This window comes from Clytia hemisphaerica, unplaced genomic scaffold, assembly GCF_902728285.1.
Source record: "Clytia hemisphaerica strain Z4C2 unplaced genomic scaffold, Clytia hemisphaerica genome assembly, whole genome shotgun sequence".
Lineage (NCBI taxonomy): Eukaryota > Metazoa > Cnidaria > Hydrozoa > Leptothecata > Clytiidae > Clytia > Clytia hemisphaerica.
This window is the reverse complement of record NW_027103749.1, coordinates 259,032-274,456: the sequence shown is the minus strand read 5'-3', so window position 1 is coordinate 274,456 and position 15,425 is coordinate 259,032. Positions and strand designations below refer to the sequence as shown.

Below are 15,425 nucleotides of genomic sequence, written 5' to 3'. Positions count from 1 at the left end.
GATTTAATGTAAAATCCATAGCCAGATTTCGAAAAAATATGTCTCCTGAAAGCAAAAGCAACTAGATTCAATCCATCATTCCAAAAGCGGCGCAAATCTTCAAGGCTTCACTTTTTCTTATAATGAGAAAGGTCGAAGATTTTTTCAATTCCATCGGGCATAAAACTCAATGGGCTGGTTGAAGCTTATAAAGTGTAGTGTTCACCCGAGAAGATGTCCTACGTAAAAGCGCAATTTTAGTTTGTTTCCCATCAGGGTGTCAATCAGAATGACTTATCACAAGTTCCTCTTCCTATATTTCAATACACCTTTTTGACCGCAGTCGCGCGGTCAGGTGCGTGCCACTTTATTATTTAATTTCCCCCTAGACTCGATTCAATCCTTTTTTTAAACATTTTTCTATTGTCTACAGATGCGAAAAAATGGGACGGTTTTAGGGTGGTAAAACGGACAAACAAATGCCCGTGCAGTAATCGGCGGCTACGGTCGAAAAGTTGTATTTCACGGTCTTTTAACTGCAAGCCGGTTTCAGTAATTTGATATTGTAGGACTTGTCAGGGTTTTCAAAACAGTGTGTCGATATTGCACTTACTATAGCCGTGTCATTTTGCATTTTAGCCTTTATAAAAGCGCAATTTCAGCTTGGTTTCTATGGATTTACCAATCAAAATATTGAGTAATCTGAAGTTTCTCTGCCAAGAAGGATCCTTACTCAGAGAATATTGCGTCTTGTCTTGTCCATCAGAGATTTGACGTTTTAGGGTTTTTAACAGTGTTTCGATATTGAATTCACTGTAGCCGCGTCATTTTTGCATCTTTGCATTTAGGCTTTATAAAGGTGCAATTTCAGCTTGCTTTCTATGGATTTACTAATGAAAATATTGAGTAATATGGAGTTCCTCTTCCGAGAAGGTCTCTAAGATTCTTGATCGTAGAAGCTACATCTATATATTAATAGCCGTAGTCTGTATGTCATTTTGTTTGTTTTTTGTGTGTCACTTTCGTTTTCGCAAGCAATGTTTTGTTCTTTTAAAAGATGACTTTTGCTTCTTGTTCCACAAATGTGTTAAATCAGATTCGCGCCGTTTTATAAATACTTTGAGTTGATCGATAAGTTTGTTTTAATTGATTTTGATAGACTTTTTTCTTTTCTTTTCTTTTGTTTTATGTTTTCGAATGTAATTAACGACCTTATTTGATTTGAGACATTCGAATTCCTTTCAAAACAAAACAAAATAAAATCTTTTAAACAGAATCTGTTAAAGAAAAGACAAGTTTGTTAGAACAACAGCAACATTAAAAATATATTCAAAAGGCGGTAAAAACTAGAGTTCTTTCTTCATAAAAACATCTAAACATCTATGTCGATAATTATTTTGCTGTAAATCTAAGTCACTGTTGAATTTGAAAAGTTATGACGAAGTTATTTTATAAAAAGTAACATGAAATTGCGCTATCACGCTTTTTTGTCTGCGTGTCCTAGCTGTCTTCCGGGGGGACTATGGTTGCGAGCTGGACTTTCGGCGCTGCCCTTCGGACCCTTAGCAGAATAAAGAGAAGAAACAAGGGAAATTGTGTGAATTTTAATTCACTTTTTGGGACTAATTTGACCAAATCTCTATCTTTCTGGGGGCAAAAAGTTGAAATTTTCCTATTTTTCCGATTCTTAGTGGGACTGAAGTTTGATTTTCCAATTTTTCAAACTGCCATGTTTAAAAAAAGGCACCCTTAAGGCCGGCCCATACCCATACCATATTTCACTTTTTCGACGAATCTCGTGTCATGTCTATTATTTCACTTCGCTTATCTTGACATCAAAGTTTTCCTAAACATCAAAGAGTCAAACTTTGAAGAGAATTCTTCCCTTTAATTTTGATTTCATCGTGTTTAAGGCCACCTTCCCAACATCCAAAGTGCGTTCAGCAAACAGCTAAACCGGCGTGCGACGCCGGGCACCGGCTAGTCATAATTTAATCATTAGCCTTATAGATAAGAGGCATAAAGACCCCCACTCAACCTCTTAACCCATTAAGTGCCACTGACATCATACGATATCGCTATTTTCTCGGTCCTGTATCGGTGGGTCTATCCTCGGAGAGCCGCCCTAATTTTATACCCCACCAAAAAAAAACTTGAAAATAACTCGAGATTGGCTTTTTTTCTTAGTATATGCTTACTGTTTTAAAATATAGTTAATGTAAGTACTGAAATCAAAAACTCCATGTTATTTTTTCAAATTGACGAGTTGGTTGAAATGTTTAGTTACTTTGAGAGGACACTTACCACACTAAGCTACACCTCAAACACTCGAAATTATTGGGGTTTATTGGAGTGCCTTTTTTAAGAGTTAATTTTAGATTTGACATTTGATTTTACTTAGAAATACCTTTAAGACGGTGTGGAACATGATATAGGTGTGACTATTTTATAATTCGTTGAGTTTGGATAATGCCTCATATGAACTATTCCTTAACAAGAAATTTGCGTAAGTTATTTTGCAAGTAAAAAGACGCAAAAAGGGACTAGTTAAGTCTCTTTGAATTGGTTCAAGGTGAATTTAACCTTAAGCTGCTTACAGCGCTTATATTATGTTCTTTCATCTGAAGCACGAGGGCTTAAAAAACAATCATATCGATTTGGGTCTCATCTCATCACAGACCATCTGTTCTGCGCAAGCTTTACGGTAAAGGGATATGGCAAATATGACGATCTGACCTGGTTCTTCAGCTAAAACGTTCAAGAACGCATCGCCTTATGCTTGAAAGCCAAAGCGAAAGCGACTGGGTTCTAATGTTTATGTTTATGATGCCATTGATTTTGCCGATTGTTTTGCTTTAGCCAATCACCGCGCTCGAAAGTTCATTTAATTTGTATCCCAAATCTGGGCGAAAAAGATCAAATCGGTTCGCGGGCAGATTCACTTTAGATTGAATACGTGTCATGCGCGGAATATCAGAATATACTCGGAGATTACCGTTTGGGACGCTCGACAGTTTGAACTCTTTGGCGTTCATATAGCGATATAGCACAGTAGTAGCTTTTTACCACAGTAACTTCATCTTTCCGCTTACAAGGCAAGCATTATGAAAAACACCAACAATTATTACATTTTCCCAAAATTTAGTGCTAAAATAGTCATTTTTAAACGTTCAAACGTTTTTGAAGTAAACAAAAATTATTTAGTAAAAAAAAAAAAAGTCGTCGGAAAAATTGATCGTCATCCGAAAAGTTTCGTCAGCAAAAAAAATCGTCAAAGTTTAAAAGTTTGTCGGTAAACAATTTTGTCAGCAAGCGATTTTTTCACTTTTTGCCGACGAATTTCCACTGATAAGGTAGTTATTTTTGCTAAAAATACGAACACAAATTCGAAGTACGTCTAAAAATTCCTTTTGAGCGTGCTTTTGATTAACGATCTCTTATTGTGGTTTTCCAATTTTAATTAAAAAACGAAATTATCTTTTTGTCTCGTGATTTGCTATTTTAATGGTCTCTTATTACTTTCGTAGACAGTACTGTTAAGAATTGCGTAACAATATTGATATTGTGTGTCCGGAAAAAAAGCGGAACAGGTTTGTGATTCCTCAGAAGCGATCTTAAGTACCTGAAAATCGGACTGTCTTTAAGTAATATTTTACAAAAAGACCTCTCCGTGTTTTTCAACAATGGAACCAACCGGCCTCGATTGACCGATCGACACAATAGTTTTTTGTAAAATAATTTTTAAGGGTCTCGATCATGCGTTACTTCCGCCGTGCACAAAATGAAAGCTGCCACTGAAACTTTCTTTCTTTAAAAAGTAAAATTCTCGACGAAAACTATTAAAAGTTGGACTATTTCATGATATATTTGAAATTTGACCATCTACAAAAATGCTGTAAATAATATAGAGACCTAAAATCTGCAGTTATGTCCAAAAATTTCGAACAAAAACTTGGTTTTCAGATCTTCCAACCCTCTATACCAAAAGGTTTTTAGTATCAAGCGACAAAACATTCATTTTCTCACCTTAAATTTTTCATCTTATTTTCAAATATTTTGAAATCCTCGAAAGCCATAGTGTATACGGTATATGAGTTATTCCAGGTCACCCTTTATTTGTAATTCGTGAGGTGACTGGAATTTCGAATTAAAAAAAATTGTTTTCAAAGCTTCTCTCCAACAAGGAGAATTGGATAAATTTTTTTTTAAGGACGTGTAAGAGTGATTGAATCTCAAATAATTTTATTTCTGATAAATATTTTAAAATCATTGTGGTTCCTAACTTTAAATTTCCAAATAATGTGCTTTTTAAAAGGTGTCGGTAGAATTACCTAAATACATGTTTTTTTATAAGCATATTTTATAGGCTCAGCATATGGTAATACTTTAAGCATATGATAAGCATTACCTGAGCCTACATTTTCTGTTTTTGACTGTTTTTGGCTGGGATTTTATGGATTTTTCGGAATTTACCTAAAATTTTGCTGAGGATACAGGTATCTTTCAAGCATTTGTCAGCCTTGTCAATCTCTTAATCTAATCTCCGAGCCAGTTTTTTAATCTTTGTATGCTTATAAAAAAACATGTAATGTGCAATTAGTGAGCTGTATGATGATAAGTTGCTTTTCAAACGTATTTATAAGAAAAATGGCATAAACCTTTAATCGTAATCAATAAGTTAAACAGGAGGAATCTTTACAGCATAAGCTTTCTTGTGGGTAATCATGACGGTGCCATTAGGGTCGTAAGTTTTGGCGTTATGGGCATAACAGATTGGAAGAATGTACCAGTAATCATCATTTAACCATAACGTTTGCACGTGACCACCTACGGGAGGTATTGAAGGATTCGAATGCTGACCTGGGGTCTCTATGTAACATGGTGGTGGATGCGATATACCATAAGAATGCTTCCAGAATTCAATCCAAGATTTTACCCTGTCATCCTTACTCGAACCATCGACATTGTGAAGTTTTGTTCTTTCAAACAGTACACATTCACCTATAACAAAATTTGTGAAGTGAAAAACTGGTGAAAAGCTAAAATAGTGGACCGGGCTTTAAAATATTGAGCCGCAGGTGTCTGGACTGAAATTTTACATACCATCTATCACTCCAATAATAATTATTACTTTACTGGTTAAAACTTCAAGCTAAAATAAATGATTTGAGAATCGGAACGGGTTTACAGTTTATTCTACAGACCAGTAGCAAAGAAACACATGACTAATTTATTTTGAGGTAAAAGAGCCCATAAATGAAGATTCATAAAGTAAGCCAAAAACAGAAAAACAACATCAAAACGAATGGATACCTTTCAGTACTTGAAGTGGTGCTGCTCCTTTCAAAGATTTGTTTTGTTTAGTCGAATCTTGAAATTGTTGTGTCATTTGATGTGCTTCGACGTCCTTTTCTGTCAATGAATTTACGACATGTTCAGGAATCACTGCTGCTTTTTTCATGTCACCATCCTCATGTACGAAGAACATTTTAAATGGCGTGTTAAGTGGGATGGCTTCACCTTTGTCTTTTTGACTAACATCATCAGAATCGCCGCGACAATTCCCAAAGGACGGTAAACACCACCAGGAGTTACAACTTGGTCCGGATTCATCATCTGTACCTGGGTGGTGCGATAGTAAATCCTTTAAAGTGGACTTCGCTTTTTTTAGTCTTTCTTCATCCATCGATAGACTGAAGTTTTGATTTTTTTTTTTTTTAGATGAGATCCTTTAAAATGTGACTGAAATTTATCTTAAACCCTTGCTTTATATACACTTTGAATTGTGCAGATAATAATAGCGCGATAAAAAGTTTATGACTCAAGCTTGGACCGATTTTAAGTTTCCTCGTTCATCTCTATTAACTTTTTGAAGCGCGTCAAACAAAAACATTCCACACCCTGTCCATGGTATTTTAATCTTTTGCCAGCCATTGTGTAGGCCCTTCATTTCCTAGTTTGAATAGACTAAAATTGGACCTAATGGCAGTAGTGGTTATCCTTTGTTTTTTTTGCTTGATTATATCTGCTATGTTTGATTTAGAGACCTGAGTTTAATTATAATGAGTCATAACATTTTAAGTTTTCTGTCTTGTTATTTCCTTGTTTCGGAACGAACTTTGCGCTTTTTTATCGCGTTATTTTTTGTCCAGAACTCCTGTTCTTAGCTGATGTAGTCCTTGGCCTGGTTGTTCAAAAGTCGATTAGATTAACTCCCGATTAGCGCTAATTGCGATTAGATTTCGATTAGTTAATCCCGGCGATTAACTTCCGTTGTTCGAACGTCAGTTTAACTAATCGTGGACATTTTGCCTGTGTTTTCAAAAATCTTAATCTTGACACATTCGAAAATCTTTTTTTGTTCAAATTTCTCACTTCAATGCAGCGACTTCACTTTTTTTGTAGGAAAAAGTCTCTTAATCCTCGTTAATCCTGGGTCAGAGCAGGATTAAAATTTGGCCAATTTAATCGGGATTTAATCCAGATTTAAGCCTAATTTTTTTCGAACAACCGACGGTTCTGCGTTAATCGGCGCTAATCGAGATTTAATCGAAAATTAAGCTAATCGGCCGCTAATCCACTTTCGAACAACCGGGGCCTTGTCTTTTTACATTAAAGGGACCCAAAATTACTGCATTCAAGCATTTTTTTTCGAAATTCAAACTTTTTCCAAATTCACACAAATCCGCTTCAAGAGGATCAGGTAAATTTCTGGGAAATGAGAAAATTGGAGGGATTCGCCAAAAATAAAAATTTACGCATGTACGCGACATTATTCACGTAATCAAACTATGGATTTTCACATTTTACGCAAATTTTTTCAATTCCGACAATTCTTGAGTATATTTTTCCTATTGATGCGCATTTATATGACGAAAAAAGCTTATAAGCTTTAAAAGTTTTTAAGTAAGTAAGTATATTCATCTGGCGGCAGTCGGTGGAGCCTTAAGTGGGGGAGTCCATAAATTTATAAAACCCGAAGGGCTAGATGTAAAGGGGATCCGGGAGGGGGCAGTGGGTGTACCAACTGGCGGTATGTGTGGCGAAAAAATCGGCTTTTAGAATTGCACCCTTACAGTGCAGCAGCGAAAAATTGGTGGAATTCATATCGTTACAGTGTATTTTTCCCGAATTTTCAACTTCTTTTTAGAGCAAACAAAAATCAGAACTTTTGGGCAGAATTTAAAATCTCTCCTGGATTTTCTGAAATTTTTACCCTTTCAGTGTATTTATCAAGAAGTCTATCCTTACAGTGTGTTTCTGCTATCTTGAAAAACATACCATTAACCCTTAAATATTGTTTGTATGTAGTTTTCGTTTTCGTTTGCAAATTTCTCACAAAATATTTAACAGGTGAATATGTTATGACATCTGACCAGATAACAGTTTCGTTAAAGACCGCTTAAAGCTAACATCTGAGTAAAATGATCAGTTTTTTTCTAAATTACTGGTAAATTGAAAACTTCACCATTTTCAAAAGGAAACTAAATGACTTAGAAAAACCGAGAAATAAAACAAGGCGCACAACAACTACCAAAATATTTTCGAATATTCTTTTACTATTGTGTCAGTGGTTATTCAAACTCGATTTTACTAGAACAGGTATATAACTACAAAAAATAACTGAAATTACAAATTATCAAGACACGTCTAAACTAAAACTCTTCCTCTTTCATATCAGAAATATAATATCGAGAGCTCTATTGATCATCCCTGCACTAAAGACTAAACACAGGGGTATGGGACGGGATTGATTGTTTTTCCCAAAAATTATTTTTAGAAAAGAAATTTTATTTTAGATGTCCTACTTTAATTACTCATCATTTCTTTCCCAGAGGTCTCTCGCAGTCCCTTGCGGAGGAGGACCTGGTACAAAGCCAACAACCACACATCGTTGTTTTAACGTTCAAATAACGTTATTTGGACGTTATGAATGTCACATATAGACGTTGTTTTGACGTTTTGTACCGTCTAGGATAGTAAAAACATTTACATGACTCATTTTAATTTTAATCAATACCCTTAAGGTATTATATCCAGAATTATATCTAACAAAAAAATGCTCAGTCGTTAAAAGTAAAGAGCCGTAAAGCCAATTTGCTCATTAACCTCCACAAAAACTAATTATAGACAAAATCTATATATCCAAAATTGAGGTGATTTTAGGTGGATATATTTATTTATCAATTCATGAATGGATTATTACACAAAAGATTTAATTTTCGAAAATGCATCGTACCATATTATTACTCAAAAGTTGTAAACAAATCTGAATATTGACTCATGTTCCAATTCTTTGAAGGTGTGGTTCTACAAATGAACCAATCAAAACGGTTTAAAATTTGGAGTTATTTTTTTGTAGAATTAGTCGGAAGTGTAAACCAGAAAATGCATCGTACCATATTATTACTCAAAAGTTGTAAACAAATCTGAATATTGACTCATGTTCCAATTCTTTGAAGGTGTGGTTCTACAAATGAACCAATCAAAACGGTTTAAAATTTGGAGTTATTTTTTTGTAGAATTAGTCGGAAGTGTAAACCAGAACTTATATATAGCTTGGCCACAAATACCCTATCACCATTCAACTTCAAGAGTCGACTTGGATTAACATTTGTAACATTGTAAAGAGAAAACAGCATTTAAGGTAAGATTATATCTATAGAAAGTAACAAAGATTGAGTTATAGGCTAGAGGAGACTCTTTAACTTTCCCCAGGAAGCGAAGCCTCAAGATTTACGCTTTTCCATAACTGGGAATAAATTTTACAGTCAAGCCGCTATTTTAGTGCTTTACTTTCCGTCCCGGGGGGTGGGGGGTACTAGGTTTGCGAGGTGACGGGTATGTCCGAGCTGAAAATAGAAAATCGACCCTTTGAGAGACAAAAGTTTGGTGATTTTGGGACCCTTTGAGAGACTTTTCCTAAATTTTGGTCCATTTTTTCCAAATTTTGGTTTGATTTTCACCAAATTTTGGTCAAAATTTTTGGAAATTGTGACACTTTGAGAGAGAAATTTTTGATTTTCGTGATTTTGGGACCCTTTCAGAGACTAACTTTTGAATTTGTACCCCTTTGAGAGACTTTTGAGAAATGAGAAAAGGTACCCTTATGGCTCGCACATACCCGGCACCCATTTTGCCTAAGTACCTACCCCCCCCCCCCCCCCGGGCTTTCCGTTTACAAGGAATTCTTCTTCAGTCTCTTTACAGTATAATATATATGGCCCCAAAAAGTAGGTCGTTATTAAAAATGAGGATTTTGAAAAAATTATGGTTATACTTAAAAATGAGAACGTAAAATGTTGAAGCAGCAAATTTGTAAAACATAAAAAATGAAGCGACTGCTTAAGTAGAAATTTTCGTCATCTTTCGTGACTTGTTAGACCGATTCAAAATAACATTTTGCGTCTATAAGGAAATATACAGCACCAAAATTAGATAAAAATTGCATATAACTCACTCTAGCTCCTTGGATGTTGAAGATAAGTCATGAAAATGAAAAACTTTCTACGTCTAATGCCTTTCAGATAATGCAGATGCATCTGTGACTTTAGAAGATGGGTAAAAGATATAGCATCTTAAAAGTCAACCAGTATTTTGGGTTGAGGGCCCTAGAGCCAGCATTTATAAAACCGAAAATTCTAAATACAAAGCAAAAAATCTTGGAATTCCGTTCCTACCAGCTTGACGTAATAGTTTATAACAAAAAAATAACATTATACATTCATACATTTTCGCTGAATCAGCAAAAACTACTAATTCTGTCATTTTTTGCAAACTATAGGAGAAAAAAAACATCAAAGCTTAATTTTTCAGTTTCACTTAAGCTGTTTTTCTGAAATTTCTAAACCTACGTTTTGAGGGCCATTAGAAAAAAGCTGACTATCTTAAAGCGATCGAAAAATGTTGTTGAAAAAAAATTGTAAAAGAAAACTTTCGGGAATTTCTACAAAAGTAGAAATTTTTGTACAATTTTTCCTCTGGATTTGAGAGAGATTTTAGATTTGACCGACGTTTTGGGGGCCAAATACTTTATATATTATTACATACATGCAAAAGCATAAATTTTTACTCCCTTGCAAACATATAAAAATATAGACTTCAGGGTAGACAATTCAAAGACGAAATGCACCCGTTTTAATCTTTACAGAGCAAATAATATTATAGTTTCGATATTTACAATACCTTTATTTTGTCAGAAAAGAAAATAGATTTAGTTTTCGAAGATCGCAAAAATTTGAAACGAGTGCATTTTCGTTCTTTTAGGGGGACTGCCAATCGAAGTAAGAAGACTTGAATAAAAAACAAAATGAAATGGAAAGCTATCCTTTTGAAAAGCTCAATGAGACGAAACAAAGGAAAACGTGAAAAAGTGAAAATTAAGAATAGCAAAAAAGTCCAAAAAGAAGTTGAAATCGAAGTCAAAAGCCGTTCGGCTCATAGCTGAATACCAGACAGCAAATCTCAAAGCGAAACTCAAAAGAGTGAAATTTCTGGTGGGTCTAATAATTATCTTCAGGCTCACATCCCTTATTTAAATCTTCCAGAAAAGAAGTTTAACTTTTAGTAGGGGGAAATTTGTTCGTTTTTTTTTAGGTTGCTCGATTTTTTTAGACAAAGCACTTGTTATACATTTTTGGAAAGCTAAGCTAAGCTAATTTTTTTTGACACTTTGGTGTGATTTTCGGACAATTATGACGGTCTCAGGCAAAAATCATACAATCATGGACAAAAGGTTGTAGACAAATGAAATTTCAGTGAAAAATGATGAGAAATAGAGCAAAATGACTCTTCAATATGTCTGAAAGGGGATGGAAGTTAAGAAAAACACTTTTGAAGTCGTTGCATTGCTTTTGAATTGCTTTTGAGGGAACCACAAGCAAAAAATCAGTGTTTTGATACTGGTGTAAGCCAGTCAATCAAGCCGTTGTGGTTAGCCCCAATGAAGTATAAGCCCGAAGGGCTAGAAGTCAATCTCTTTGGTAGGATTTGAAGCCAACAAATCCTACCAAAGTTGCGCGGCCTTGAGCGACCCGCCTGGTTTTTACACAAATGACAGATTGAAACTAAAATTTACCGCTTAATTTCGAAAAATATATCACTCGAAAACAAAGGGATTGCTAGATTCAATCCGTCATAAAAAATACGGCGCATATTTCAAGGCTTCAATTTTTCTTGCCTGAGAAAGGTTAGAGATTGACCTCTAGCCCTTCGGGCTTGAAACTCAATGGTTAGCCCTTGTGGTTATGCCCTTTGGATGGGTTTGGAAAGCACCCAGAACCTCCTGGGAACTTGTTTTTGATCGATATTGAAGTATTTTACAAATATTGCAGAAGTCTACAAACCTTTTGTCCATTATTGTAGGGTCAAAATTTAATGAAAATTTTAGCTTGAGAAAACGGTGACCTGTTGTATATTTTTGGAAAGCTCTCAAAAAATTAGGATTAGAGATACATAACAAGTATAGATGATTTATGTACCTAACTCGAGATATTAACCCTTAAAAACAGTGTTTTTCAGCCAGAAACAGCTGATTTGTCCAGTTTTGGCGCTTTTTGAAGCTCGATATCTCGAGTTAAGGGCTCTGGTCATGTGGAAAGATATATCCACAAAAATTTTCCGAAGTTATATTTTTAGATACTAAATAGATACATCACCTGAACCAAAAAAAATTCCAAAATGTTTTGATTTTTACCAAGATCAGGGCTTTGAAAGGTGAAATACTCTTCTTCGAAAAACTCTTCGTTTTCTTTTTCATTTAATTTTTTCTTTTCAATTTTTAAATTTTTAAATTCTAAAAAGGTAGGTTTAACAGGACATTCAAAAAAAGTTATACATTAATCTTTTTAAAATGCAGAAATTGCCATTTAAGTTGGTGTAAAATCAAAAAATTGGGTATGTCCAGAGCCGTTAAGTACTGAAATCACCTATACTCGCAATATATCTCTAATCTTAATTTTTTGAGAGCTTTCCAAAAATATACAACAGGTCTTACTTTTCTCAAGCTAAAATTTTCATTAAATTTTGACCCTATGATTTTTGCCTGAGACCATCATTTTTGTCCGAAAAACACATCCAAGTGTCCGAAAAAAATTGGCACCCAAGTTATTTTGATTCCCCTACCCCTTAGCTTTCCAAAAATGTATAGCAAGTGCTTTGACTAAAAAAGTCGAACGATTTTACAAATTTCCCCCTACTATCTACGGAAAAATGATTTCAACCCCCTTGAGAATTTGTCCGGCCTTTAAAAAATGGGTTATTGCCCCTTGAAATTGGAAACTTTTTAATGATTTTCTTCACCCCTGGAAAACATACCCTCCAACCCACCAGCCATCATTTTCTGGAATCCACGTCAAGTCTCTGTTTGATAAAAAAAATTTATAAGAAATTTTGAATAAAAGCTGGAATATAATGTTCTTTTCCAATGATTGCCTTGAAGTCAGCGCTTGATCTTACTTATTAGCTATAACTGTATCTAGTAAAATTATATCGAGTCACAAGTGTCTATCAAAAAGTATTCATTTTTCTTCGTAGTACGAACAAACGCAAAAATGGCAACTATCCCGTTTGACCCAACCATCGTTCTTGGTAACCTTGTCAATCCTCGTAAATTTGACGTTTTGGAACAGATTGGGACACGCCAGACGGAAATCGCTGCAAAGCAGCAAGAGTTGAACAGCATCTTGGCTGCTAAAAACAGTCTTGATATGACCAAGCAAGAGATTCATTCCATGGGTGTGGCAATGGATGAAAGCCTTGATGAAATAACGGAAAAAATGAATATTGAAATCAAGGCAACAATCAAGGATTATGCAGAAACACAAATAAAAAACCTGCCTATTATTGCTAAATTGAAGTCGGGTATCGCTAATATTGCTGATCATGTCGAATCACCGCTTGACTACAATTTGTCCTTATTGAAAAAAGATTTACCAATCAGTTCTAATACAATCAAGATGAACTCCCAGTATTTCACTTTCTCTCAAAACAAGCAAAGTAGCAGAGCAACTATTTCTCAAATGAAGGCTTTTGCTGGTGGTGAAGTATCTTTTTTTGGTGATCATATCAGTTCCAAGGTGTCTAGTGCTGTTCAAAGTCAGATGACAAAACAAATTCAAAAGCATGATACAAGTGGCACGTTGGTTATCACTGCAACTTGTACTCACGCAAACGCCTCCATATTTGCTCCACTTGTCCTTGATGTTGACAAAGCTATCAGTTGTTGGAATGATTATTTCCCTGAAGACAAATTGAATCCTAGGAGTAAAAGTAAGATGTGTCAATTAGTCATGCAGAACGAGGACAACAACAATTCAATGCATTTGGTATCAGGCGCTACTTATGGTTCCTGTTTTGTAGGTACTTGATATATTTGTATATTATTTTGATGATACTGTAGTGTCTTTTTAAATGGGAAAAAATCTTCGTGACTTTTTGGGTTATTTCACGGTGAGAAGCTAAAATATTTCAATGATTCATTTTTAAGATTCTAGAACTGTATTTCATTTAAAGAACTTTTTACGGTGAATTCACCCTGAAAGTCACTGTGATTTTTCTTTATTTTCCTGTCTTAAAGTGGAATTCTAAGTACACGAATTCCTGGAAATATATACGGAGCATATACCTATATGTCCCCATAGATAATCATATATACCCCTAAACTCTTATGTTATTTTGATGATAGTGTCTTTTTACGGTGAGAAGCTAAAATATTTCAATGATTCATTTTTAAGATTTTAGAGCTGTATTTGATTTAGAGAACTTTTTACCGTGAATTCAGCCTGAAAGTCACTGTGATTTTACCCCCACTGTTGAGGATATTGATTTTTCGAAGTATTGAACCCCCTGGATATCCACTCTTAAAAATGTGCTCAACCCCCTGGATGTCCTCTAATAAAGATGCTTACCCCTGGATATCGTATTTTTTACTTGAAAAGACACTTTGCTGCTCCCTTGTAGATATTTAACCTCCTGGATATTCGGACTATTTGTGGAAAAGCGTTCATAACGTTTGTTATCTCAGATTGGTGGAGAGCCTATTGAAATGAAGTTATCATCGATTTCCGGGGGTTATTTAGAGTTGTCGTCAACATGAAAAATATGAGTAATCTTATTGGTTAAAAAGGTGTACATAAATACTGTATTTTATATTATACCGTACAAATACAAGATATCCCATATTTTGTACTCGGTACCGTGCTGTAACTGGGCTATAATTATTTGGAATAGTCAAATTTGAGAACTTTAACTGTAGAATTCTTTTTTTTTTGTGCTGAGAAAAACTTCGAAATTTTGTTATTACTAAAGATATTGTTTTCATGTCATCTTTCAATTCTTCGACGAAATCGTGTAAAATGGATTTTGTTCGATAGAGATAATTCTGTCTTTCATTTGTAGGTATGGTACATCATTTGCGGGAGACATCAACCCAGAATAGTGAGAGTATGATGTCATCTGCCGAATCTATGACAGCCAGCTTCGATATTGCTGGTTGGTTTTCTCACTACTCTGGTGGCTTTGGAGTCGATTCATCCTTTTCAAGAGATTTGAAATCTCTCTTGAGCACCCAAGTGGTAACATCGCACGTCAGTCTTATCTGCGAAGGATGCATTCCAACCATTGCAAGTAACAAAGTGGCACTTGGTGTTAAAACGTTTGCTCAGTTCGATCCAGCAGCTACTATGGAGAATTTGGCTACAATGCATAATTCAAACAACCAAGCTCAACAGACCGTCGCCAGCGCTGCCAATATAGCAAGACAGGGGAAAACGGTTGCTACCATAAGGGAAAATGAAGTCAAAAGCACAATGTCCGCATTGAGCACGATTGACGGTGAAAAGGATAGTGTGCTGAATATCAATTCTCTTGTAGCTGCTCTGGAAGATTACGTCACTCAAGCCAAGACAACAAGTGTAGGTGTACCTATCAATTTCTTTTTAAAGAATATTACCAAAGCTGATTTGGCCAATATGTGGGTTAACAAATATGTTTCCAAAGTGAAAACGACTGATGACAAAGCTGATGGCCCACCACCATCAACAGAACCTGCAACAACAGAGTAAGCAAACAAAGCGTAAGAACTTTGTTTGAACTGAAAATAATGCTGTAGTCCAATAATTGTATTTAAAGATTGTTGCTAGAGTTCCTAGTTTTATCTAGGTACTCTGCCAATATCTTTAAATACGATTGAAGAATAAAACTCATTGAAATCTGTTACCAAAGTCGTTCAAAAAAAGGACTCTGACAATTAAATTAATAATCATGGAATTTATTTTTCGTATTTTAATTCATGTATTTACATTAAACATACACTCAATATACATTCTTTATTTTACAATAAGAAGGAACTGTAAGTTTTTTATGAGACTCGCCACTTTGAGCCTGAATTTGTTCTTATCCTGTTCTTATTTATAGAGTAAAATCTTATGTAATCTAGTTTTGATAAC

General features: G+C 34.9%; 1 protein-coding gene across 1 annotated transcript; it reads left to right on the top strand.

Moving 5' to 3' along the window:
- The first annotated feature begins 12,513 nt into the window (after positions 1-12,513).
- On the top strand, positions 12,514-15,041 carry LOC136805479 (uncharacterized). The gene is made up of 2 exons (XM_067062055.1): positions 12,514-13,338; positions 14,377-15,041. The coding sequence occupies exons 1-2, from the start codon at positions 12,531-12,533 to the stop codon at positions 15,039-15,041; spliced, it is 1,473 nt and encodes a 490-aa protein (XP_066918156.1). The 5' UTR covers positions 12,514-12,530.
- Positions 15,042-15,425: the final 384 nt, after the last annotated feature.